Consider the following 25,108-nt stretch of genomic DNA (forward strand, 5'->3'; position numbering starts at 1 on the left):
ATATGAAAGAGAAAACAAGATAAAAGCAAAGAGATTGAGCTAAGAGGACAGATGCACATCACACTTTTAGCCAATTATCATAGATTCACTTCACTGAGAACTACAGTGGGTAAATTTTGCTCTCTAAAAAAATGAATACAAGATGAATTTATTGAATAGGATTAGGTAGTACAACCATGTAGAATTACTGTTAAATGCATGTTTGAATGGGAAGAGAGCTAGATCTTAAAAATCGCATCGCAAAACTAACAAAGCAGTTACTTGTCATCCAAACTGGTCTTTTTATTTGATTTGAAATCTCAACTCTTCCAGGTACAAAATACTTTCTTTCCTCTGTCTTGTTACAGCTATAGCATTTCTCAACTGAGTCTGTAGGTGTTTTTGTCTCATTCATTTATGGATAATATATAAAGGGAAAGCCCAGAGAGATTTTGAAGTCTACCTGTTATGCAAAGTTTTCTCTTGGCAAAATAAAGTGCCCCAAGCATTATGTAGTGAAGATACAGACTGCTATTTCAATTTTTTAAATACTATATAGGATTCCACTAATGCTTCTCCAAAGTTATTTGTCAGGGGAATGGAGGGATTATGGCATAAGCAATCATGAAAATGTTTATTTCACTTGTCAAGTGTCATTTTTTAAACAATGTAAATCTAATCAAATTGGAAATGTACCTTTATGCCACCTGTTCGGTGTTTACCTGTGCTGCTTTTTTTGCTGGGAGGCATGCAGAGGCCTCAGGAAGCTATGAGAACTAATTGAATAATAGCTCATGCTGCAACATAAATAAATTAGTCCCTCTGTGAATACATGTTAAATGCTCCAGAAGGTGCATTCTGGCCTTACTTAGTGAATGAAGGTACCATTTGTCTTTCTACAAGTCTGGTGACCTTCAAATGACTAGCAGATTGTTTGAAATTCCATCTTCATCCCAAGTAATCTTAATATGGGGTGGTTTTCACTGGACTGGGTAAAGCACAGTGGTAGAAATAGGCCTAATTGCAAATAGACTGATTCACCGCTAGGGTTCAGGAAAGCATGGTGCAGATTTTAAAAGCACTTGAAATGAGTAAGACATTAAAACATATAAAATTTTTAGTAAAAACAAACAAAAGTAATACACTCTCAGCAAACTCTAGTGTCTGGCAATGACCCAGGAAAAAAATACATTATTTTAAATTGGAGGAATTTCTGTTTTAATCAAAGCTACCTATACGAAGTAGCTCAAGTCAAAAATAAAAAGTTATCGAAGTGAAATGTCTCCTGGAATTTAAGGCATTTCAGGCCCAGACAGTGTCCTGGTACCATGGTGGGGAAGCAGATACATCGTCTCCAGCTTTTAGGTGTTGCTTTGTCTCCTCATAATCATCTTTCTGTCTCCCCATCTCTCTCAGTTGTGAGTGGCTACCTCCCCCAAAATTGCGTGAACTTATAGGCAGGATGATTCAATCATTTATCATCCAAATCAGGAATCTTTTGAGGGTGAAAGGCAGTGGGATCGATCATTTCTCCAGGACAGCAGGTACAAACTGAGATGTTCCAGGTGAACCAAGACATAGGATTACCTGACTACCACCGACAACGTGAGAGCTTCAGAATCTGTCCCTCTTTGATTACAGTGCCTTAGTCTTTTGATTCAGGCTGAGTTACCCTCTGGTCAACAGCTCATTCTTAATCTACTTGTTGGCTATGGGGTCCAGTGGTGTAAACAGAACATCTGAAGCTTGGAGCAGTGCCCCCTGTTCTTAATGAGTGTGGACAGAGAAACAGTGTTGGCAACCTAGGCAGTGTCAGAGACTCAACATGTTCTAGAACCAGAAATTTTCCACCAATTGACTTGTAGTAGCCTGTCACAACAACCACCTGCTGCTGGAAGCAAAATCTGGGCTTAAGCTAATGCAAGTTCCAAGATTTCAGAAGTTGATGACCAGAGTGGGTGTTTTCCATGACTCACCTTCCTCCCATTTGCCCCCAAAGCATGGATATTTTCTCAGTCCTGTTTCTTTTAGCTTATTCTATAATGTTTCTACCTCTTTTTCAGTAGTAGTTAGCTGTGATTTTGCTTATCTTTAATATACTCTCCTCTCTTCTGATAATGGAAGCCCAGTCTTCCTTTTGGGTTAGATAAGGCTGACTCAAGGCTAGTCCATTGGCATTGATCCCCTGGCCACAGAAATGGATTCAGAGATGGGTCTTTAATTTAACATGGTTCAACAAAACTCAATATTGGGCTTTTGTTGGAACGTTTTGGAAGGACAGAGGTTGCTGAGCTTGTAGCATTGTTGTTTTACAGTTGCTGGTAATCATCTTGTTCTATGAGGGGGAAGCCTGCCCAATGGGGAAGCGAAAACAGAGAAACGCAGAGCAAGAAAACAAGAAAAAAAGAGAGCAAAAGAGTGAGAGCACACACAAGGGAGAGAGCAAGCCCTAACAACAGCAATGGAGAACTTGAAAATAGCTATTCTTGAAAATTGAACTTTAATCCTGTATTTTTGGGTTTTGTGAGCCATGAAGCTCCTATTCAAATTATACGTAGTTGAGTTTTCCACCACTTGTTAATAAAAGAGTTTTCACAGAAATACCTTAGAATCTTGGTTCTGTTCCAGTTCAGTCAGTTATTCCTCTATTTAAGGTTGATCTCCTGTTCCATCTGTTTATTGGAGACCACGCAGTTCTTACATCTTGGGCTTTCTTTGTTGATGGGTAGAGCATCAGGGTAAGTCTACCAGGATTCTACAAGGATTAGGGATCTCACTCAATGTTCAAACAAATGAACAAACCATCTTTGCCTTTATAAATGCTTAACATTACTATTTTACTAATGTTTAGGTCACTACTTGTCATCTCAATAAGTGTTCATTGGTTTTGAAGATATGCATGAAGATCATCTCTGATTTGAAAAAACATGATCTCAATTGTTTTGCCATAAGATGCTTGACAGTTAAAGATTTGACAAATACACAAAATACTCCCAATAGTCCTACCCAGTGCTTTGCACCAATCTTTTGGTTGGACAAAAATTGTGTTACGTTAGTGTTACACAACTTATGAACTGTAGGTTTAGTTGCTAATTGTAAGGCTTTGAGTGAAGAGGAAACCCAAATAATATATTCAGTTTCTTAGAAGTTATAAGTAACTTTGTTTTAAGAGAGTTTGATTTGATGGCTGCTTTCAAGAAATGCTGACAAGTTCTTTTCAAAGAGGAGACAAAAGCACTAAAAGGGAGAAATTAGCTTGAAGTTTGATGAAGCTGTGCATTTTTATAGTTTTTTCATGTATGCGATAGGAACATACAGTGTCTTATAATAATGCTATTTATGTTGGGCACTTAGAGAATCTGCTTTATATTGCTTTCTGCTACTTTGCTAAGTAAACAAACCATTGTATGAGGTGTAAGAAGGGCCACCCTTATGTTGAATTTCACTAAGCAGCAGAGTCCCCTGTCTATATACATGTTTGGAATGTATTCATTTTCCTATACTACTTCAACTCTCACCACCTGAGATATCTGTGCCTTTTTCTGGAATAACACACACAGTATATCTGTATAGGAAAATTCCTAAAATTTGGTTTACGTTTATCTAACTTTGGGAGTTGGGATGAAGAAGGTGTGGGAACTGTCTTATGCAAATATGTCGCTATCCACTGAAAAAAAGAGAAGCAAAAGTACATTGTCATATTTAGGAGTTTAGATAATAAATGGATTTTGACTTGAAATATATGATTGATCAGATAATTTAGTTTTGCCACTGAGACATTAACTCAAAGAACTTTATGATTAGACTTTTTAAGTAAATAGGTGGAGCCCAGATAGTTAAGTCTACACACCTATGATTAGGGAAGAAATAAGTCAATGAGAAAATAAACTCCTTATTCTGAGGTAATTGCTTTAGAAGACGTGAACCAGTCGAAAGGTAGAAGTGGAAATGGATTAAAAAAGGAGAAAGAGGACAAGGAGGAAAAATAAAGAAAAAGAAGAATAAAAAAAGGAGGAGGAAGAGAAGGAGGAAAAGAAGAAAAAGAAGGAGTAGGAAGAAGAAGGAAAGAAGAGATGAGGAAGAAGAGGTAGAAGAAGGAGAGGAGGAGGAGCAGGAGGAGAAAAGGAAGAAGAAGGAGAAGGAATGGGAAGGAAGAAAAACAAAGAATGCCTTCATTAATTCATTTACTTATGCATTCAATGATATTTATTGCATACTTATTATGTGCCAGGTATCATACTTTGCTCTTGGATTTGATGGTGAATAAATCTTTGTACTTGCTAAATATTTTAAGCTTACATTCTATGGAGCAAGATAGAAAAAACTAAGTAACTAGACAAAATAGTAATTATTATCCTATATGTTATACACAGAACTAATAAGAGACAGACACAGAGAAGACCAGTATTCCAGCTGTAGATATCACATCCATCCTGTTGAATGATGTTCTGAGTGTAATCCCACTTCTCCCAGCACTGACCAGGTCAGGAGATCGAGACCATCCTGGTTTACACGGTGAAACCTTGCCTCTACTAAAAATACAAAAACAAAATGTGTTGGTGGGCGCCTGTAGTCTCAGCTACTCGGGAGGCTGAGGTGGGAGAACAGCGTGAACCCAGGAGGCGGAGCTTGCAGTGAGCTGAGATTGTGCCACCACACTCCAGCCTGGGCGACAGAGCAAGACTTTGTCTCAAAAAAAAAAAAAAAAAAAAAAAAAGAATATGGGGAATCTACCCTAAGACAGTCTACCTGTCTACCTTAAACCACATCCATCTCAAGGGAGAAATGCTCAGACCGTGAAACTGGGAGAAGAATAATTAAATGAAGCAAGTGGTTAGTGTTGTTCTCTTCTTTGTACACTGATTAAAATGGTATCTTTTTCTTCCTTGAGTGTCCAGTAAAGAGAGCTTAATTGGGTAAGCTCAAGCTGATGGACTAGAGTGAATTGAAATGAGCTGTCTGCAAATTCTTCAAGATAGCCCAGAATCAGTTTGGCAGCAATGTCTAGAGTTTGACATTATTTTATAAAAATCCACACCATGACTATTATATTGACAGTTGTATATTTTCTGGTATAATGTTGGGACATGTGGCCGGAACAGCTGAGGTAGTCAGACAGGTATTACCCTTTCCTGGCACAGAAAGACGCTAGTGTCTTGGTAAATAAACTCTTCGTATGGAAAGCACCACAGGCAGTGTGACTTGTAAATAGCAGCTATTTAAGAAAAGCAAGCAAACAAAAACAGATCCCTTCAATCTGGTCTTTTAGGAGTAGCAGAACAAAAAGAAAATGGTACATCTGAGTAGTCTGTATTGATTCATGAGTAGAAATACATACTAAAATTGAAAAGTAATGGTTTGTCATGAAGAAGCCTAAATCAAGCCTGAGAATGGAAGGAAAATAATTGGAATCATGGCTGTAGCATGGAGCAGCTATGTCCTTGGTAAAACATCTACACGATAGAGAAAATTACATTTATGTATTTGTGACCAAAACAATTGCAAGACACAATGGTTTACAGCCTGACAGTTTATAATCGTAGTTCCACCAGGTCATTCCTTTTAGAAACAGTGTGGGTAGATGTGTCCTTTGAAAGGTGTTCTCATTTTACTCATGATATGTGCTCTAGTCAGAGGAACTGGGCTTTTACAAATAACTGAGGGCAGTTCTCCATCCTTACATACTCAGCCCACTGCCCTCAGGCTTCTAGACCATATCCCCATAGGGACTTCTTTATTCCAGAGCAGCAGTTCTAATCCATGTCCTCTCACCTCTCTACCCTGAGCAGCTGAAGGAGCCACTGTTCTAATGTGGACATCCATTTTGACTTTCTTATATTCTAAACCAGCTGGCCCTTCTTCCCTCTCCTCGTAACCATTCTGGCTCTACAGAATTAACAGCGTCCTTCAAACAAATCGAACCTGCAGATCAAAAGACTCCTCCACAAAAAAAAAAAAAAAAAAAAAAAAAGAGCACTCCTTCCCAAAATCTTCTCCAAAAGCAAAATTACCTGCTGGATTTAAAGAGCCCTTCACTTCTCTTACCCCAAATTCTGTCCCTCAGTTTGGAGAACTGAGGATGAGGAGGAGGAGGATAGGCTATTACTGCTCCCTTCCTTTTGGGTTCTCCAAAGTAGCTGAGGAGAGGGGAGAAATCAACAATTAAGTTTCTTTTCCTTTTTACACAGGTTTTTATTTATTTATTTATTTATTTATTTTGACTCTTTATACACCATGTGGAAACATAGATGCTTCTTAAAATTTATACACATTTATTTAACCATTAAAATAAAAGTGAGGGTAAATTGTGAAAACAAACAAACAAACAACAACAACAAAAACATTCTTTGGACAGAATTCCCCACAGGAAGGAATTAATTGATGATAATTCCTGGACTTGTCAGGATATTCCTGATTTTCTAAATCCCATCAATCCCATAAATACATCTTAAACTTGTCAAACAAGAGGCTGTGATTTTTGCTTTGTTAAATGTGGCCCCTGTATTAGGATTATAAATAGCTGTGACTATAGTGTCTGCGATGGACTGAATTGTGTCCCGTCCAGATTCACAGGTTGAAATCCTAACCCCAGTATGGCTGTATTTGGAGTAACGAAGCAATTTAAGTTTGAATGAGGTCATGGGGTGGAGCCTTGGTTCTGCAGAATTCATGCCCTTATAAAAAGAGACATCAGAGAGTCAATAGCTTGCTGTCCCTGCCATGTAAGGATGCAGTGGAAAAGGCAGAAAACTACAAGCAAGGAAGGGAACCCTTGCCAGGAACGTAACCATCTGGCACCTTGACCTTGGACTTCCCAGTCTCCAAAACGTTGAGAAAATAAATTTCTGTTGTTTAAGCCACCTAATCTGTGGAATTTTATTATGGCAGCCTAAGCAGACTAACACTGTTAATAATATAATAAAATTGGATTTTTAAAATATCAAACAGTAGAACTGACGCATCCAGCTTAGTACTTATTTTGTAGGCTATTTATGTATTGCATGGATGCTGGTGTAACACAAAACTTTATTGAAGCTTCTCTTTTACATTTTCTTTTTGGAGATAATTGGCGAGCTACACAAGAAGACCAGCTGTGTAACTTTATAGTCAAAATCTTGTTTTTTAACCAAAAATGATATTTTTCAACTTGCCATATATCCTATTAACTTAATTGGGCATCCATTATTTTGGGTTGTATTAAGGGCTCAAATTTCCCCCAAAGGATAGAGACTTGCAACTGTTGAGAATATTCAAAAGATTATTTGTTGAACAAATTAATTTACCATAGGCTTTGAAAGTCCAAACAACAGAGACTCAAAGAACTCACAAATGGGTGACAGAAACCACTGCTGGCAATCTCTGAGAACTCAGAGAGAATTGGAGAGGTGCCAGGAAACTAGAGCCGGGTAAATATTGTCCAATATCTTTTTAAAAGAGAAAAACGCAAATATAGGAAATTGTAGCTTAACAGACTTGATATTTTTGACTCCCAATCAAATTTTATAAGCAAATAGTTGAGTCCAGAATTTAAGGGAATATAGTCAAAAAACATTGTTGAAATTAAGAAAAATTAAGATCTACTTAGTCTCTGATGTTGCCTCTGAGAACAAACTGGAGAAATGAGCAAAATGACATGACAATTAAGGAGCTTTGTAGCTTTATGTGTAGTTGAGTGAGTCTCTATGAAAAGTGTTGACACAGAAGAAAGCTAACAGTATATTGCTAGTAGTGAAAAAGCAGGTCATAAACCAATAGAGTACAATAGTATTGTTGTATATAATATGGAGATAGATGTAAAAATGTAAATAAAAATTCCTGGGAAAGCCCCAAAATGTTATCAGTGATTATCTCTGGGAATTATTTTTCCTTTTTGGCTTTTCTGCATTTCTAAATTTTATATGGTTAAGTAAGAGAAAATTTTTTTTAATTGCAAAAGAAAATGGTTAAGGCCGGGTGTGGTGGCTCACACTTGTAATCCCAGCACTTTGGGAGGCTGAGAAGGGTGAATCATTTGAGGTCAGGAGTTCAAGACCAGCCTGGCCAACATGGCGAAACCCTGTCTCTATTAAAAATACAAAAATTAGCCAGGCGGTAGTGGCTCACATCAATAATCCCAGCTACCTGAGAGGCTGAAGCAGGAGAATTGCTTGAACCTAGGAGGTGGAGGTTGTGGTGAGCTGAGATGGTGCCACTGAACTCCAGTCTAGCGGACAGAGTGAACCCTATCTCAAAAAAAAAAAAAAAAGAGAAAACAAAAGAAAGAAAGAGAAAGAACAGGTCAAAAAAAAAAATCATAGGAGAACAGAAATGTCCACCAATACATTGATTTTTATGTGTAGGAAGATGCTGTGAAGAAATGGCATTGCTTTTACTGTAATAGGATATTCTTACTATGTGAATGTTGCCATACTTTATTGGCTGAAACTTTCTTGTTACCAGAATCACCAGGGATACAGATTCTGGGTTTTATCATTCTGATACAGTAGACTTGGAGTGAGGCTTGGAAATTTAGCCACAGGGAATTGGTCAAATTATGGCACATTATTAAGCTGAAATCATATATCCATTAGCAATAAGGTAGAGAAGACTACTTAATGTCCTAGGACATTATTCATAGCATGTTAAATAAAAATTACTGGTTATAAAATAATACAATGTAATTTTATAAGTAAGAGGAATTTTTACACACACACAAGCATACCCGAAATGTTAAGCATAATTAGTCACTTCTATAATGGAATTTTTCTTTTTATTTTATTCTTTTTGATTTGTTGCATTTTTCTAAATTTTTTATACTTTTCATTTGTTGGTTTTGTAGTTATTTTTAAATCATCATTTGCATCCTTTCCTTTATAGAGGTATAATTGCAAAAGATAGAGTTGACAGAAATTGTATAATGAAGAGACATTTTTAATCAAAGAATCCTTCTGTTTTCATTTTTAAAAATCCACATGGAAACATTAGTGAGGTGAGGTTAATTATTTGGTATGATCCCTTACAAATTGGTGAAATAGTGATTGTTCAGGGTATACTGTAAATCTAATCCTGATCTACATTTCCACCAAGAACTCCTCCCATTATCCTTCTCGAGGTCCTTTCGAGGAGATGGCATTCCCTTGTGCAGGAGAGGCAGTGGTTACACGTGTTTGCATGTTTATTTTCCAACAAGATCTTTTTTCGAACTATCTGTCCCCACATGGGATGGCCCCAGGGCCTCACAGGGCTGCTTCTCAAATTAAATAGTTTCACCAAGTTCATTGGTCATTTTCCCAAATGTATTGAATTTACATTTCAGACTTATTTGTTAGGGTGGCTACTACATTAGCACTGTGTTCTAGAGACTAGCGATAAATGAGGCTTAAACTTCTGCTGTGGTTTAAGTGTCACCTGCAAAACTTATATTAAAATTTAATTGCCATTGTGACAGTATTAATAAGTGTGACTTTGGCTAGGCATGGTGGCTCACGCCTATAATCCCAGCACTTTGGGAGACCGAGGTGGGTGTATCACCTGAGGTCAGGAGTTCAAGACCAGCCTGGCCAATATGGTGAAACCCATCTCTACTAAAAACACAAAAATTAGCTGGGCATGGTGGCAGGCGCTTCTAATCCCAGCTACTCGGGAGGCTGAGGCAGGAGAATCGCTTGAAACCAGGAGGTGGAGGTTGCAGTGAGCTGAGATCATGCCATTGCACTCCACCCTGAGTGACAAGAGTGAACTTTGACTCAAAACAAAAAAACAAAAAAGAAGTATGACTTTTAAGAAGTGAGTAATTTCGGGAGAACCTGCTCCAGATGGTTACATGGGTTCTTTTCTATTTCCTAGGTGTCTCCGCCGGTTTGAGAAATAAACAGAAAGAGCACAAGAGAGAGAAATTTAAAGCTGGGTGTCCGGGGGAGACATCATGTGTTGGCAGGATCCATGATGTTCCTCGAGTCGTAAAACCAGCAAGTTTTTATTAACAATTTTCAAAAGGGGAGGGAGTACACGAATAGGGTGTGGGTCACAGAGATCACATACTTCACCAGGTAATAAAATATCACAAAGCAAATGGAGGCAGGGTGAGATCACAGGAGCAACCGGATGGGGCGAAATTAAAATTGCTAATGAAGTTTCCAGCCCGCATTGTAATTGATAACATCTTATCAGGAAACAGGGTTTGAGAGCAGACAACATGTCTGACCAAAATTTATTAGGCGGGAATTTCCTCATCCTAATAAGCCTGGGAGCGCTACAGGAGACCGGGGCTTATTTCATCCTTTTCGCTTGACCATAAAAGACGGCACACCTTAAGGGGGCCATCTACAAACCTACCCTCAGGGCGCATTCTCTTTCTCAAGGATGTTCCTTGCTGAGAAAAAGAATTCAGCGATATTTCTCCTATTTGCTTTTGAAAGAGGAGAAATATGGCTCTGTTCCATCCGGATCACTGGCGGCCAGTTCAAAGTTACCTCCCTTGTTCCCTGAACATCAATGTTATCCTGTTCTTTTTTCAAGATGCCCAGATTTCATATTCAAACACACATGCTCTACAAACAATTTGTGCAGTTGACACAACCATCACAGGGTCCTGAGGCGATATTCATCCTCCTCAGTTTACGAAGAAGATGATGGGATTAAGAGATGAAAGTAAAGACAGGCATAGGAAATCACAAGGGTATTGATTGGGGAAGTGATAAATGTCCATGAAATCTTCACAATTTATGTTCAGAGATTACAATAAAGACAGTCATAAGAAATTATAAAAGTATAAATTTAGGGAACTAATAAATGTCCATGAAATCATCACAATTTATGTTCTTCTGCCACGGCTTCAGTCAATCACTCCGTTCAGGGTCCCTGACTTCCCACAACAGAGTAAGCCATGAGGGCTCCACTCTCATGTAATGGTTAATGTCAATAGAGTGGGTTGTTATAAAGGGGACCCTCTCTGTCTCTTGCTCTTGCTCTTGCACAGAGAAGGCCCTCTGCCTTCTGCCATGGTAAGGCACAGCAAGAAGGTCCTCACCAGATATCGTCCCTTAACCTTGGACTTCCCAGACTCCAGAACTGTAAGAAATTAATTACTGTTATTTATAAACTACCCAGTCTGTGGTATTCTGATGTAGTAATACAAAATGGACTAAGACACCCCCTAAACAGTTTCCCAAAAACTTGATTTAGGTAGAGAGATGGTGATTTTTTTAAATCTGTAAGTTCAGTATAGCGTGAATGATGATGGTAAGCTTAGAACATGAGATTGGAAAGATGTTTGTCATCCTTGGCTACACAGGAGAATTTACTCTGGAGGCTTTTTTAAAAATAGAGATGCCTTTTCCCTACCACTAGAACATTTAATTACTAGATGTAGGGTGAGGGTCCAGTATCCTGTAGGTTAAAAAATCTTCCCGAGTAATTCTGATCTAGAGCTAAGTTTGAGATCCACTCTATTACAGCAATTAATTCTGTCTATGATGTTCCAGAATACAGCAGTGAAGAAATGCTAGTTGAATAGAATCTGGGAGGATGAATAGAATTTGACGTCAAAGGATAATCTAACAGAAAAAAAAATAGAGGGATTCAAAGTCAAGATTCCTGGCCAGGACTGGGTTGATGTGGGAATTTGTAAGTGTTCAGCATGGTGGAAGCATGGAGGTCATAGGGCAGGTCTCATGTGTGCAGGAAGACAGCACGGAGAGGGTTCTGGAAAGTGCATACAGGTTACTGGACAGGATCATCTAGACTATCTAGGTTGGGTCTAGAATGTGAGGGGCCAGAGAACTTATCATGAACCAAGAGTGTGTGGGCATTAGGGATCCAGCCAAGGCTATAGTATAAGGGAGAGACCTGGTCACAGTGCCTGTGGTGGAATGGAAAGAGGCCACAGACAGTGGAGACTACTGGGCAGTATTCACATCTCTGAGGCAGAAGTCACAGGAAATGGCCACTGTGAACACTGTGTTATCTATTAGCAATATCACTTCTGGAATTTTTTGAGCTTTCACTTCAATATTCTTTCCTCCAATGACAAAGCATTTCTTTGTATTCAAATATCCCCAGTTATTTTACCTTTTCTCTATACATTTAGGTAATACTAAATGAGAGAGAAAAAATGGTCATGACAATAGAATGAGGTTATATGAATGTCTATATAAAATATATGTGTGTATATGTATGTATACATTCTATTTTTTGTATTCACATATATTTTTTTTCTTATTATCAACAATCACCTTCCCTAGAGCACTTTCTGAGTATAAATCTATGAGCTTTGTAAGCGCAGCACCAGGAGAATTTCTGGAGCCCAGTCTCTGCCTGTGTTTCTTTGTGCTCTCTCACTTGACATTTCTGAATGCAAATATGTCTGACAAGTGTAAATAAGGGTGTCACAGCTCGGAATAGTACCCATTTCCGCCTTGCCATCTCTTATCATGTATGTGTTCAGGGATGAATATGCCATTTTCATATTCTAATATTTTCACAGTTGGAATTTTTTACAGAGTGCAATGGTGAGCTCTATGGTTTCCAAGGTGAAGAAATGGATCTGCTTTATATCCTTGTAGAATTCAGTGCATTTGCAAATACTTTGAAAAGATGCCGAAATCAAAAAAAGGAATACTCGGTGTTCAGCCAGTGGACAGAAGAAGCGTCTGCTGCACAGTACTTCCAGGTCAGCAGAGTTATCCTTTGTGGAATAAATTGATTTGTTTCAAGGTGTGCCTCTGAACACATCTGGGCAGGGTGGGTGGAGAGGAGATAATTGATACTGCAGTGGTTCTCAAAATGTGGTCGCCAGACCAGCAGCATCAGCATTACATGGATTTAAATCCCCATTCTGCCACTTATTACATTGTCAGGACTTGGGCAAGTTGCTGGATCTTTCTGAGCCTCAGCTTCCTCATCTGAGAAACATAATTCACCTGATTGTCATGATGCTTTAATTTAATTAGATGAGACTGTGAAGCACTTAGCATGGTACCTGGCCCATAGAAAGGCCTTAAATGGTGCCAATTACAACAATATTTCTTACTAGCATTCAGGGACTTATATACACCACATCACCCAACTGGCTTGCCTCTGTTTCCATCAGGATTACCATGATTACTACCTTCTGCCCCACTTCCACCTCCACCAGGATTTCTATCCAAGTTCTGTTTTTCTGTTGAGGCTAATGGGGCTCATCAGGGCAGGCCATCCCTTTTGGCCCTGGATCCTTTCTCTCTTGACTCTATTTTTTTTTTTTTTTTTTTTCTGATAGGGTCTCGCTCTATTGCCTAGGCTGGAGCACACTGGTGTGATTATAGCTCACTGCAGCTTCCAACTCTTGGGCTCAAGTGATCCTCCTACTTTAACCTCCCAAAGTTCTGGGATTGCAGGTGTCAACCATCCCAACTTGTCTATTACTCTTGATTTGTGCTCTCTCATAACCTCTAATTTAGGAAGGGATCTTGAGTACTTATCTCATCAATATCTAGGCCTGTATCTATTGAATCTATGTAGTCAGAAGTCTGGGATCTACTTAGAATTCTATGCTTTACATATAGGGCCAACATGGCCAAGTCACTGTGTCTCTCAGAGCCTCAGCTTCTCTGTTTGTGAAAGATCATGTCTTTCTTGACCAAAGTGGCTGTCAGAATCAGATGCTCATGATCGTGCTGACTTTGTGGGTTGTTTACTCCCCCTCTTTTCTCCTTCCCTTGTAGTTTTATGGCTGCATTTCTCAACAGCAGAACATGATGCAAGATTTTGTGAGGACAGCCAATTACCACAGAGCCGTCCTCCAGAATCACATTGACTTTAGAGACAAGGTAATACCGGCAGCAGGTTATGAATCTCATGCATTTCAGAAACCTTTTCAAGACCAGAATCAAAATGAAACTTTAGTAGAATTACCATATGACCCAGCAATTCCCCTCCTAGTTATACACCTAAAAGAATTGAAACAGGCATTCAAACAAATACTTGTACACAAATGTTCATAACAGCATTATTCAAAATAGCCAGAAAGTGGAAACAGTCCAAATGCCCATCAACTGAAGAATATATAAGCAAAATGTGGTATATTTACGCATGGAATATTATGACTATTATTCATATTTGTATTATTCATAAGAAGGGATGCAATGCTGATACATGCATCACCATGGATGAACCCCCAAAACATGCTAAGTGAAAGAAGCCAGTCACAAAAGATCATGTGATTCCATTTATGTGAAGCATCAGAATAGATAAATTTATTGAGATAGAAAGTGCACTAGTGGTTGCCAGGGATGAGGGAGAAAGGGAAATAGGAAGTGACTGCTTAATGGGGACAGAGTTTCCTTTGGGGATGATAAAAATATCTTATAACCAGATAAAGGTAATGGTCACCCAATGTAATGAATGTATTAAATGACACCGTACTGTACACTTTAAAATAATTAATGGCTAATTTGATGTTATGTGAATTTATCTCACTAAAATTATTAACCTTTGAGTGTCGAGAGACTGAATATACTGTTTTGGTGCATCAAACAGTTTAGGAGCTCTATTGCTACATAATAAATAACTCTTCGTGAGACACTCTACTTCAGTTTTTTCATAGACTCCACAAGTACATGCATTTATTTCCCTCACGAAATGGATATGAATGATGAATGGTTGCCAGCACATTATACAACTGTTGTCTAGGGTTCTTCTACCTGTTAAAGAGAAAAACTATTCAAAACACTCAACAGCTTATCTCTGAGGCAATAGTACTAGTCCAAAGACTCGGCAGTATGGGACCTAGTTTCATATTTTCTCCTTAACTAGCTGTGTGATCGTAGGCAAAATGCTGAACTTCTCTAAGCCTCACAGTCTAGTCTACTGACATAATAATTGTAGATCCATGGTCTTTGAGTTTTGCAGCATTACTCCCCAGAAAGGTTGTGGTAAGATATTGAAATAATTATCCCAATAATCATGCCTCCCTGTATCCACACATACATAGTCATGTAGCTCCTTCTCTCATCAAGAAGCATTCTAATATTTTGCCCCTTATCTCTGTGCTGACTTTGTGACTGCTTTGACCAATAGAATATGACAGTGGTGATGTTGTTTGAGTTCTAGAGCCTAGGCCCTAAGGAGCCTCATAGCTTTTCTCTCAATTTCTTGGAACCCAGTGATTACCATACTGTGAAGGAGTCTAGCCTGCTAGAGTTCAGAGGTCACATGGAGAGCTGAGGCATCTCAGCCAACAGCTGCCAGACCTGTGAGCAAGGCCATCTTTGGTCTTCCAGTCCAACCAACCCTCCTGCTGGCTGCAGAAGAATGAACAAATCCAAGCAAGACCAGGAGAGAAACTGCCCAGCCCTCCCACAGAATTGAGAAAATTCATAAATTGTTTCTGGTTTAAGTCACTAAATATTGTTGCATCTTTACCTCTGTTTTCACTAACTATTGTTGCATAACAGTAGTTATAGTTGTATACAATACAATTATACAGCTGCATACAAGTATATACAACTGTATGGTATTGTTATACAACAACGTTTAATGAAAACAGAGGAAAAGATGAATGAAAGGTAGTGATACATAGGCCCCCAGCTAGAAGTTGGTTTGCACATGGCTTTCTATTCTTTGTCATCTCCATTCTGCTATTGAGCCCATCAGTGAAGTTTTTATTTTAGTTGTCATATTTTTCAATGCCAAAATTTCCATTTGGCACTTTGTTCTGTCATCTGTGTCTTGGCTGACACTTTCTATTTTCCATTGGTTTTAGCGGTGTTCATGATTGCTGGTTGGAAGTTTTTTAATAATAGCTGTTTTAAAAGTCTTTGTCAGATTGTTCTGACCTCTATGTCATGGCAGTGTTAGTTTCAGCTGATTATCTTTTCCCATAAGAATTGAGGTTTTCCCAATTCTTCTTGGTTGGATTTGGGCTGCAATTTCCCTCCCCATAGTTGATCTTCTGAGGGCTATGTTTCATATGTCAATTCATTTTTCAAAGCCTTGGCGGTGCTATTTGGATCTGTCCACTGTGTATGTCACCCAGTGGTCAGCCTGGCACCTGGGCAGAGTTCTCAAAGTTTGGTATGCTAATTAGTACCAGATCCATCCATGCACAGGCTGAGGATGACCCCAGGAATGTATAAATGAAAGTGTATGAAGATGCTTTGCCAAGCTCCTTCCTTTCCGTGATACTTTTTGGTTTCCTGTGATCACTTTTCAGTCTCTTGCTAACAAGTTTACTCTGCCATGTACTTCCATGACTTTGCCTGCATATTGGCCAAGCAGAGAGAGACCGAGAGAGAAAAAAAAGCACTGGGGGTCAGCCCAGCCTTGGGAATGACAGCTCCACTGAATGGGGAGGAAGGTTTCCTTCCCTTATGGTTTTGTCTAATTCAGGCTGATGTTGGTAATACCACAAGATTCTTGGGGATAAGAGTGTGGAAGAAGGGAGGAAAAGGAGGGAAATAGAGGGAAGAGAGGAGGGGGAGAAGAGAGAAACACAGAGAATTTTCACACCCTGACTCTACGGAATTTACTTTCCTGCTGCTAAAACCAGAACTACAGGGTGTCTCAGGAGGTCTCTTTGTACCCTGGTGCCCATTTCTGGTGTGTCGACTTTAGGCCAGGGTTTACTGGAGGAAAAAAGGAGTAAACTCACTGTTGGTTGGGTAGTATTTCAAATCCCAGTCTTATCTCCTGATATGGTTTGGCTCTGTGTCCCCACCCAAATCTCATCTTGAATTGTAGTTCCCATAATCCCCACATGTCCTGGGAGGGACCTGGTGGGAGGTAATTTAATCATGGATTGGTTACCCTCATGCTGTTCTTGGGATAATGAGTGAATTCTCATGAGATGTGATGGTTTTATAAAAGGCTTTTCCCCTTTTGCTTGGCACTTCTCCTTCCTGCCATCATGTGAAGAAGGATGTGTTTGCTTCCCCTTCTGCCATGATTACAAATTTCCTAAGGCCTCCCTAGCCATGTTGAATTGTGAGTCAATTAAACCTCTTTTCTTTATAAATTACCCAGTCTCAGGTATGTCTTTATTAGCGGCATGAGAATGGACTAATACATTTCCTAATCTGCCTGACATTCTTAACTCTTCGAAGGCCTAAAATAGTTGCTCGAGGCATTCTGTCCAGGTGTTACAGCTGTATTCAGTGAGAAAGAGAGAGAGAGAGAGAGAGGGTGAAGTGGGCCTCCTCCAACCCACCCAGGACTGGACACTATCTAAAAGCCACTTCTATGTGCTCTGATGGGTGAAAGTAATGGGTAAGAGGCAAAGGTGAGACCAGAAATGGTGGGGTTTAGCCAAAGAGTCTTATATGTCGTATGTCTTGAGGTGCCCAGCAAACAACCTTACTTTGCCAGTGGGACATGCCTGGTTAACAATTATGAAGTAAACATTCCCAATGAAGAGGATCTGCTAGGATAGATGGGCAGGATGAAGACAAAGGAGAAAAACTAGTTCATTTTTGAGCTTATCTGGTCTTCAAGGTTGTGAGTAAGCAATCTTGTCAACCTAAGGTAGGCTTTTTCCAATTAAAATAAAATTTAACTCTGAACTGCTGGTTTCTTCTTCATGGTTTGAGCATGTTTCCTGGAGCCATTAGTTTTATTTAGGAAATATTCTCTCTCTGTATAGGGACTTAGTTTTAGTTTTAATCTGTAATCTATTTTCTATGTTATCTATGATCTATTTTAAATTCTGGTTACCACTTTAAAAACCACTCCCTAAATTACTAATGACACTAATAACTTACATTATAAAAGTCTTTCACAGACTTTTCACATGGATTGTATCACTTGGCCATTTCATTTTTGTATATTTTCATCTATAACAATGAAGATATTGGACTAGATTATCTTTAAGGTCACTCCCAGCTCTAACTTCATTTGATTTTACAAAATACCCTTTCCCTGCCTTCCTGAAATAGGTTCCTCTGCCAATGAAATGAAATAGGCATCCATCTGTTAGGGGTTATGAAGGTGATAATTAATCACATGGTTGATAATTAATTATATCCCTTTTCTTCTTTGAGTTCTGAACCAATTTAGAAATAGACACAGATGTCAGGAAGAAATCACAGTATCAACATTATTGTTGTTGTTTGCAGAACAGGGTTCAGACCTATGGCCAAATGCAGTTTCCTAAATCTTCTGCTCCCAAACCGAACTTTTCCACTCACTTGCATGCCAAACAACTGGTCTCCCAAACAAGTCCAGAGCCTGCCCCATAAGGTTCTCACATGGGAAACTCAAGGACACACACTTGGTTGGGAGTGGGCAGGCCGACCCCTCACAAGTGCATGTGCTATGCTTGCTCCATCCTATTTCCCAGTGTCATCATCAAGGTGAGTCATTCCTGCCAAGGGGAAAAAAGAGGGAGGGGAAATGACCACTCTTAATTCCATTACTGCCCTCTCCTGGGAGTAAATATTTCCTCCCTTCTGAAAATTGAAGGAGAAAACTGGCCCTACTTTAGTTTCCCAGGAATCCCCTGGTTCCAAACAAACCAGGATGGTTGGGACCCCTCACTCCATCTTTTTTAGTCCTTTTTTTGTTTGCTTACATCATACTGAAGAGCATTCTGGAATAATGCCTGGGAGTCTGTGGAGGATGCTCCTTTTTCACTAAATCCTTGCATTCTTTCTCATTGAAATTGACTATTTAAAAGGGCATTGAAATTGACTGCCTAAAAGCACAGGGTTTTAGAATGATCAATAACAATGGCTATTATTTATTGAGCAGCTTAGTATGGGCAAGCACCATGCTAAGGGCTTTCCACACACCATTTCTTTTAATCTTCATCACAACTTTATGAGATAAATACTAATATTATTGGTCTTTTAGAGATGAGAGAATAAAGGCCCAGGAAGGTTGATAATTTACCTGATTTTATACAACTAGAAATAAAAAGGCCAGAATAAGACCTACTTAGTCTAACTTTGGAGCCTGCACACATAATCCCTGAAAGGCATTGCCCATGGGAAGGTTGGCTAAAATTGCTAAGGGAGATTTTTGTTTCTCCAACCTAAGGATGGGATAAAAACATTTTGGTTACTTAAACATCCCCGTGAATACAATGAGGTTGCCTTGCACGATGGTTACATTCATGAGTTCTGGAACCAGAGAGCTGAGTTGAAACTCCTGCTTGACCACTTACCATATACCTGCCATAGACCTTTGTCCTGTTTGTCTTGAGATCTTGGGCAGGTTGTCTACAGTCTCTGGGCTTTGGCTTCCTTATCTATAAAAGTAGGAAAACGATAAGAGTAGTAGCTATTTTCTAGAGCTTTTACAAGTTCAAGATGATACAGTGTATATGAACTCTGTATTAGCAAGGATTATTATTATTGATGTTCATGGGTTTCCACCTCTGCTATTACTTTAAAGCTTCCACATCTTGATTTTTCATTCTGCCTCCTCCATGCAGTTTTAATGAAAATCCTTTCTTGGCCAGAGCACACTGCTGGCTGAGAACTCCATTTGGAATCCTTCCAGGAAACTGACCCCACTAGAATCCAACCCATCTCCCCTTCTTGGAGTTTCTGTTAATTGCCATCTGGCTATTTTTAGTTTCTTCAAGTGTGCACTGGGCACAAGCAGGGAAAGTCCATCCTGCTGAGGGTATGGGGCTGTGTGAGCTGTGGGGTTTTAATTTGGAAATGTTTTGACACTTCATTTGTCAGGGCACCAGTTGCTGGAAACTTGTGAGAGTGAGCAGGAGCTGAGAGCTTATTATTTTTTTAAATCAGTGTTTTCACAGAGGAGAGAATCCCCAGTTGCAACAGCTGCTTAGTGCATCCAAATGTGAGTTTGGCTTAGGCAGAAGGGATTTAGGGATTTGAAAGCTTAAAAGAAAACATAAATAACAACAAACATGGAAAGCAACCTGTTCAGACCATCAGCTGATATTCAGACTGCAGAGCCTGAGCTTTAGTTCTTCTGATATGAGTTTTCTTTGGTGTGTGCTTATCATCAGTGTGGTCAAAGGCCTTTGAGTCCATTTCTAGTCCTGTTCTGAAATTCTCCCTCACTTTAAAACACTGCACACACTAATGAGGCCTGACCTTCATCACTGACCAGAATAAAGGCTACAGCCTAGATCTGCCACATAGTGCTGTCGGTGAGTGCTTGCTTCCTTCCATCTCTACTGTCTCTCTACTTCTTGACCAGCATAGATGTTAACCCTGTGGTGGCAGAATCCTTGTTCAGAGCCTGTGGGTGGGAGTAGAAAGAAAAAGAAATTACTTATGATTTCTGCTAGGGGCTTCACATATCCTATATAATTTAATCTTTGTGTGTTAGTCAAGGTTCTTAGTTGCCAGCATCAGAAATTAATACAGTAAAAGAATTTCCTTAAAGGTTACAGGAACTTCAGATAATGAGTCTTAGAAGCTACATATCTGGAATAATTTTCAAAATCATGTTGCAGAATTGATCTCAGAAAGACAGCAGTGCAGCCAGACATAAATACTGCAATGTACACAACTTTCACTAAATACCAATCTTGAATGTTGTCCTAAGAACTTTCCCTCTGATTCTCTGGGATCTGGAGGTAACGGATGCCACCATATGACCTCACCATAGTGGATTCCATGTAGTCCCTACATCTTCACACTCTGAGCTCCCATGCAAAGCACATCTTCCTGGCAGAGCCTGGGTCATGCTTGTGCTTTAGCTGACACCTTCACTTCCCTAGCAAGAGGCTGGTGCTGCCGTGGAATGTGGGGCATTCCCCAAACATAGGAAAGGAGTTCTCATGCTGAGAGGCACCAAAGAATGGCAAATGCCCTGTGTGCTGTACAAGAAACAAATGCAGTACATATTGTTAGGCTAATAGTATAGATAAAGGGATTGGAGCTACAGAAAGTTAACTAACTTGCTTTAGCATAAACAACTGCTACGTGGCAGAGCTACATGCAAACTCAGGTCTGTCTGTATGCAAAGTCTGTACTGCAGGATGATTTTAGGGGTGACAGAAAGTCATTTGTTTTATGCTCTAGGTTGATAAACTGACATTTCGCTATGTGATTTTTGGAATGTGAGGGGAGCAGGATGTGATGGTGAAAAACAGTATCTGCATATATATATATATATATATGTGTGTGTGTGTGTGTGTGTATGCTTTTTCTATAGCTTGGGCTTTGAAGTGTGATTCAGTTTTCCCGGGCTGCCATAACAAATTACCACAAAGTTAGTAGCTAAGTGCAACTGAAATTTGTTCTCTCATTGTTCTGGAGGCTAGAAGTCTGAAATCAAGATGTCTGCAGGGCCGTGCTCTCTCTGACGGCTTTAGGGGAGGATCCTTCCTTACCTCTTCCTGGCTTCTGCTGGTTGCTGGCAGTCCTTAGTGCTCCTTGGCTTATAGATGCATTGTTCCAATTGCTGCCTCTGTTGTTACATGGCATTCTCCCAGTATGTGTTTCTGTGTAAATTTCTCTCCTTTCATAGTGACACCAGCCATATGGGATTTAGGGCCCACCCTAATTCATTATAACCTTATCTTAACTTGATTACTTCTGTAAAGACCCTATTTCCAAATAAGGTCACATTCACAGGTTCTGGATACACATGAATTTTGGGGAGGTAGATACTATTCAATGCAGTATAGTATAGAGACTAGTTTCATTAAGTTAGATATCACAATAACTCATTTCTGAGACTAATTCCCTGTAATAAAGGCGAAGAGAAAGTGATAGAAAATGAGTCTAGGTTTAACTGATCTCTTTGGTCCCTTAAGCCCAAAGGGGACCCACTGAACAGATCTTCTGCCTGTGAGTGAAGCAGGAGTATATCTATGCCAGGATCTTGAGCTTGAGTAGACTTACTTCCTGAAAGGTTACTGGAGAAAGATGCCAGAGTCAGCAAAAGGAAATGCTTTCATTTGGTATGAAAGCAAAGTGCAGCTCCCCAGGGGAGCCAAGAAGACTATGAATAAGTATTGGTCACAGACTAATTTTTAGAGTAATTGGGGAAAAGAAAGCTGAGGGTTTTAGGGTACAATGCAATAGGTGGCTTTCTAACCAAGATATTTGTGCTCAAAGCACATCTCTGCCCCTTTCAAGATGGCGACATGTGACCTTGATCTTTTTGAAGTTAATTTTAAATTGTGGTAAGCACACTTAACCACATGGTGACTGTAAAAATTTAGTAAGCAACTTCTTGGAGAGTCTCAGCACAGCTTTGGAATGCTGCACACGTGACTGGGGAATCAGAATCAGAAATCATCGGACCCTCAAAGATACAGCTTACCCAGGCTTGTGAGTCAGGGCTGTACTGCTGTAACAATCAACTCCTAAATGTCAGTGGCTTAATCCAACAGAGCTTTATTTCTCTACTTTGTATCATTCTCACTCCAGGACCCAGGCTGATGGAACAGCCTCCATGAGAAGCATTACTATTTCCTGTTGTAGAGAAAAGGAGGACCTAGCAAATCACACAGCTAGTTCTTAAATCTTCCACCTGAAAGTGGCCAGTGTTACTTCTAACCACATTACGTTGGCCAAAGCAAGTCATATGGTCACTCCTAATTTCAACAAAGCAGGGAAATGCACATCTACATCTGCCCATAAGGAGAACCAGAGATATTCGGTAAATGGCACTATATATTACCTTTGCAAACTCCTTAAATTAGGGACATGTTGATAAGGTGATATTCTCAGTGCACCAGCTGTGCATGGGAGGGGGTTAGAAAAAGAGGGGCTTGATGGATTAATACTTCACTTACAGGATTTCATTGAAATTAACTTCTGCCTGGTGGATTGCCTAGCCACTGAACACAAAGCATTTTAGAAAGTTCCTAGAGTTGAACTTCCAACCCTTTCACTCTTCCTCTAAGACAGTGCCATGAAGGGCCAATTTGGGGCAACTACTGACTTCCCAAAGGCTTATATAGAAGGCTCTGTATGACATAGTAGTATCTAAAACAGATGACTTTGTTTTAATGTCTGCTTACAGGCTAAGAATATAAGTAAATAAAGAGGATAAGATCATTAAAAAGCAGTTAAATTGGATGAAGCAACCAACCAATAAGCTCTTCAAAATATTGTATTTTCATCCCTTGGTATCTGTGGGAGGTTGGTTTCAGGATACACACATACCCCCCAAATTAAAATTTGTGGGTTCTCAAATTTCTTGTATAAAATGGCGTGACATTTTCATATAATCTATGCACATCCTCCTGTATGCTTTAAATAATCTCTAGATTAATATCTAATGCAGTGTAAATGCTATATGAATAATTTTTATATTGTATTTTTATTTGTATTTTTAAATTGTTATATTGTTATTTTATGGGGTGTTTTGTTTTTAATATTTTTGATTTATTGATTGAATCTTTGGATGCAGAACTCACAGATACTGAGGGCTAACTGTACTAGACCCTGGTCTTTTCTGGCACTGAACCAGAAAAATTCTGATGAATTTAGAGCTTCTGCCTAAATTCTCTTTTCACTTAATTTCCTAAGTCTGTAGTATTGGCATGTCCACTTTAACCTCAGAGTGGTGGCTTAGGTTTAGAATTGAGAAGTTCTGGAAACCCAGAAAAGACAGAGTCACAGGGAAATTTCAATAAACATGTTGATATTCCTGTAACTACCACCAATTTCTCAGTCTAGATTCCCTAAATTGCAGAGCATGAGGCAAAGGCTTCTGGGCTGGCCCTTTATCAGGGAGTATTAATCTCAGAAAAACAGGAGTAGGAGAAAGGAGGGAGAGCAAGTAGAAAGCAGTACATTACTGAGCTGGCCACAGCTTTATGAAAAACTGATTGCTTTGTGTCATAGGACATCTTCAAAGGGGCAATATGAAGCCACTTCATCCTCAAATAGTTCCTCTAAGGGGAGAAATGGAGAATGATGTATTCATTAGCTGCCATCTCCCATTGGTCAAAGTATTCCCTCACTGGGTATTAACTCCCTTACACTTCAAGGGTACATGCGCATGAGCGTCAAGTAAGTGCTGCAGTGCTTTCTGCTGCCTCGACAGAAACAAGGAAATTCCACTATAGGACGCACATGGCACAAATGAAGTGTGCACTGTTTGTTGTGCTAATGAATGATATGAGGACCTAGAAGAAATCATTGCAATAGGTTCCTCAGGCAGTAGTGAATATAGCAGCAACAGCAGCAGCAGCAACATCAGCAAGAAAATCTAGCTCCAGGATTCAAAGATCAGTGTAAGCAATTTCTAGGACCCCTCTGCTAGATAGCAAGGCAAGCGTTCTCTTCTGGCTTGAGGCAAAACCAGAATGCATTATAACCAGCACTCAAGCCAGGAACCTAGGAGTCAATCTATACTTTTTATTCTCCTTTCAAGTCTAAATCCCTTAGATTCAATGGTCTCAGCATTTCTGCAATCTTTTCACTTCTCCTGTCCCACAGAAAGTCCCCAGTTCTCATTCTTACTGTTTCTTTCCTGGAATATTGCAAAAGTTTTGCAACTACTCTTCCTGCTTGTACCAGTTAAGATACCTTTGACTCGGAATAGGAAAAATCCCTACTCAAATTGGCTAAAACAGTCAAAGGTAATGCAACTTTATGGTGTTTTAATCTATGAAGTCACATTACCTTTGACTGTTTTAGCCAATTACTTTGAGCATCACATCCAAATTTAACCACATTCAGGAAATAGGAGGGATCTTTTCTGTGTGTCTCTTTAGGAGGGAGGAAATCTTTCCCAAGTAGTCTTTCTCAGTAGACTCATGAAGAAAATCGTATCACATGCCCAAGCCTAAACCCATCATTGGCAAGAGGAATAGAACCACTTTTGATTGCCCTAGACCAATCAAGATCCCCTCTCTGGATCTGTGGATGGTTAACCACATAGAGGAGGGTAAATACTCAATAAAACTGAAGTTCTGATTGGAAGGAGGAAGGGAGAGGGGACTGACACTGGTTAGGATTGCTAGGTTCTGTTACCCTTGATGTTGTGGCCCTCCAATCCATGCCACTAGTATGATGTTGCTGAAATGCAACTATGACATAATCCTATGAAATAATCCTTCTACTTAAAACTTTCCGATGATTCTTCTTTGCTGAAGAATCAAGCCAAGTCTTGCACAAAAGACTATTTATGATCAAGCATCTGCCAGTTTCTCCAGGTTTTGCTCTTGCCATGTTCATGTCTTAACCATGCCCTGCTTCTACCTCTAATACTCATATCATGCTCCTGA

The 25,108-nt window shown here is 39.5% G+C and overlaps 1 protein-coding gene across 1 annotated transcript in view; it reads left to right on the top strand.

Annotated features, from left to right (window-relative positions):
* Positions 1–25,108, top strand: part of LOC112607733 (histone-arginine methyltransferase CARM1-like) — a 271,632-nt gene that overhangs the window by 150,592 nt on the left and 95,932 nt on the right. The window contains 2 exon segments of the mRNA XM_025358879.1: positions 12,522–12,628; positions 13,662–13,782. Of these exon segments, the coding sequence (XP_025214664.1) occupies positions 12,522–12,628; positions 13,662–13,782 (228 nt within the window).

Source organism: Theropithecus gelada, chromosome 15, assembly GCF_003255815.1.
Source record: "Theropithecus gelada isolate Dixy chromosome 15, Tgel_1.0, whole genome shotgun sequence".
Classification (NCBI taxonomy): domain Eukaryota; kingdom Metazoa; phylum Chordata; class Mammalia; order Primates; family Cercopithecidae; genus Theropithecus; species Theropithecus gelada.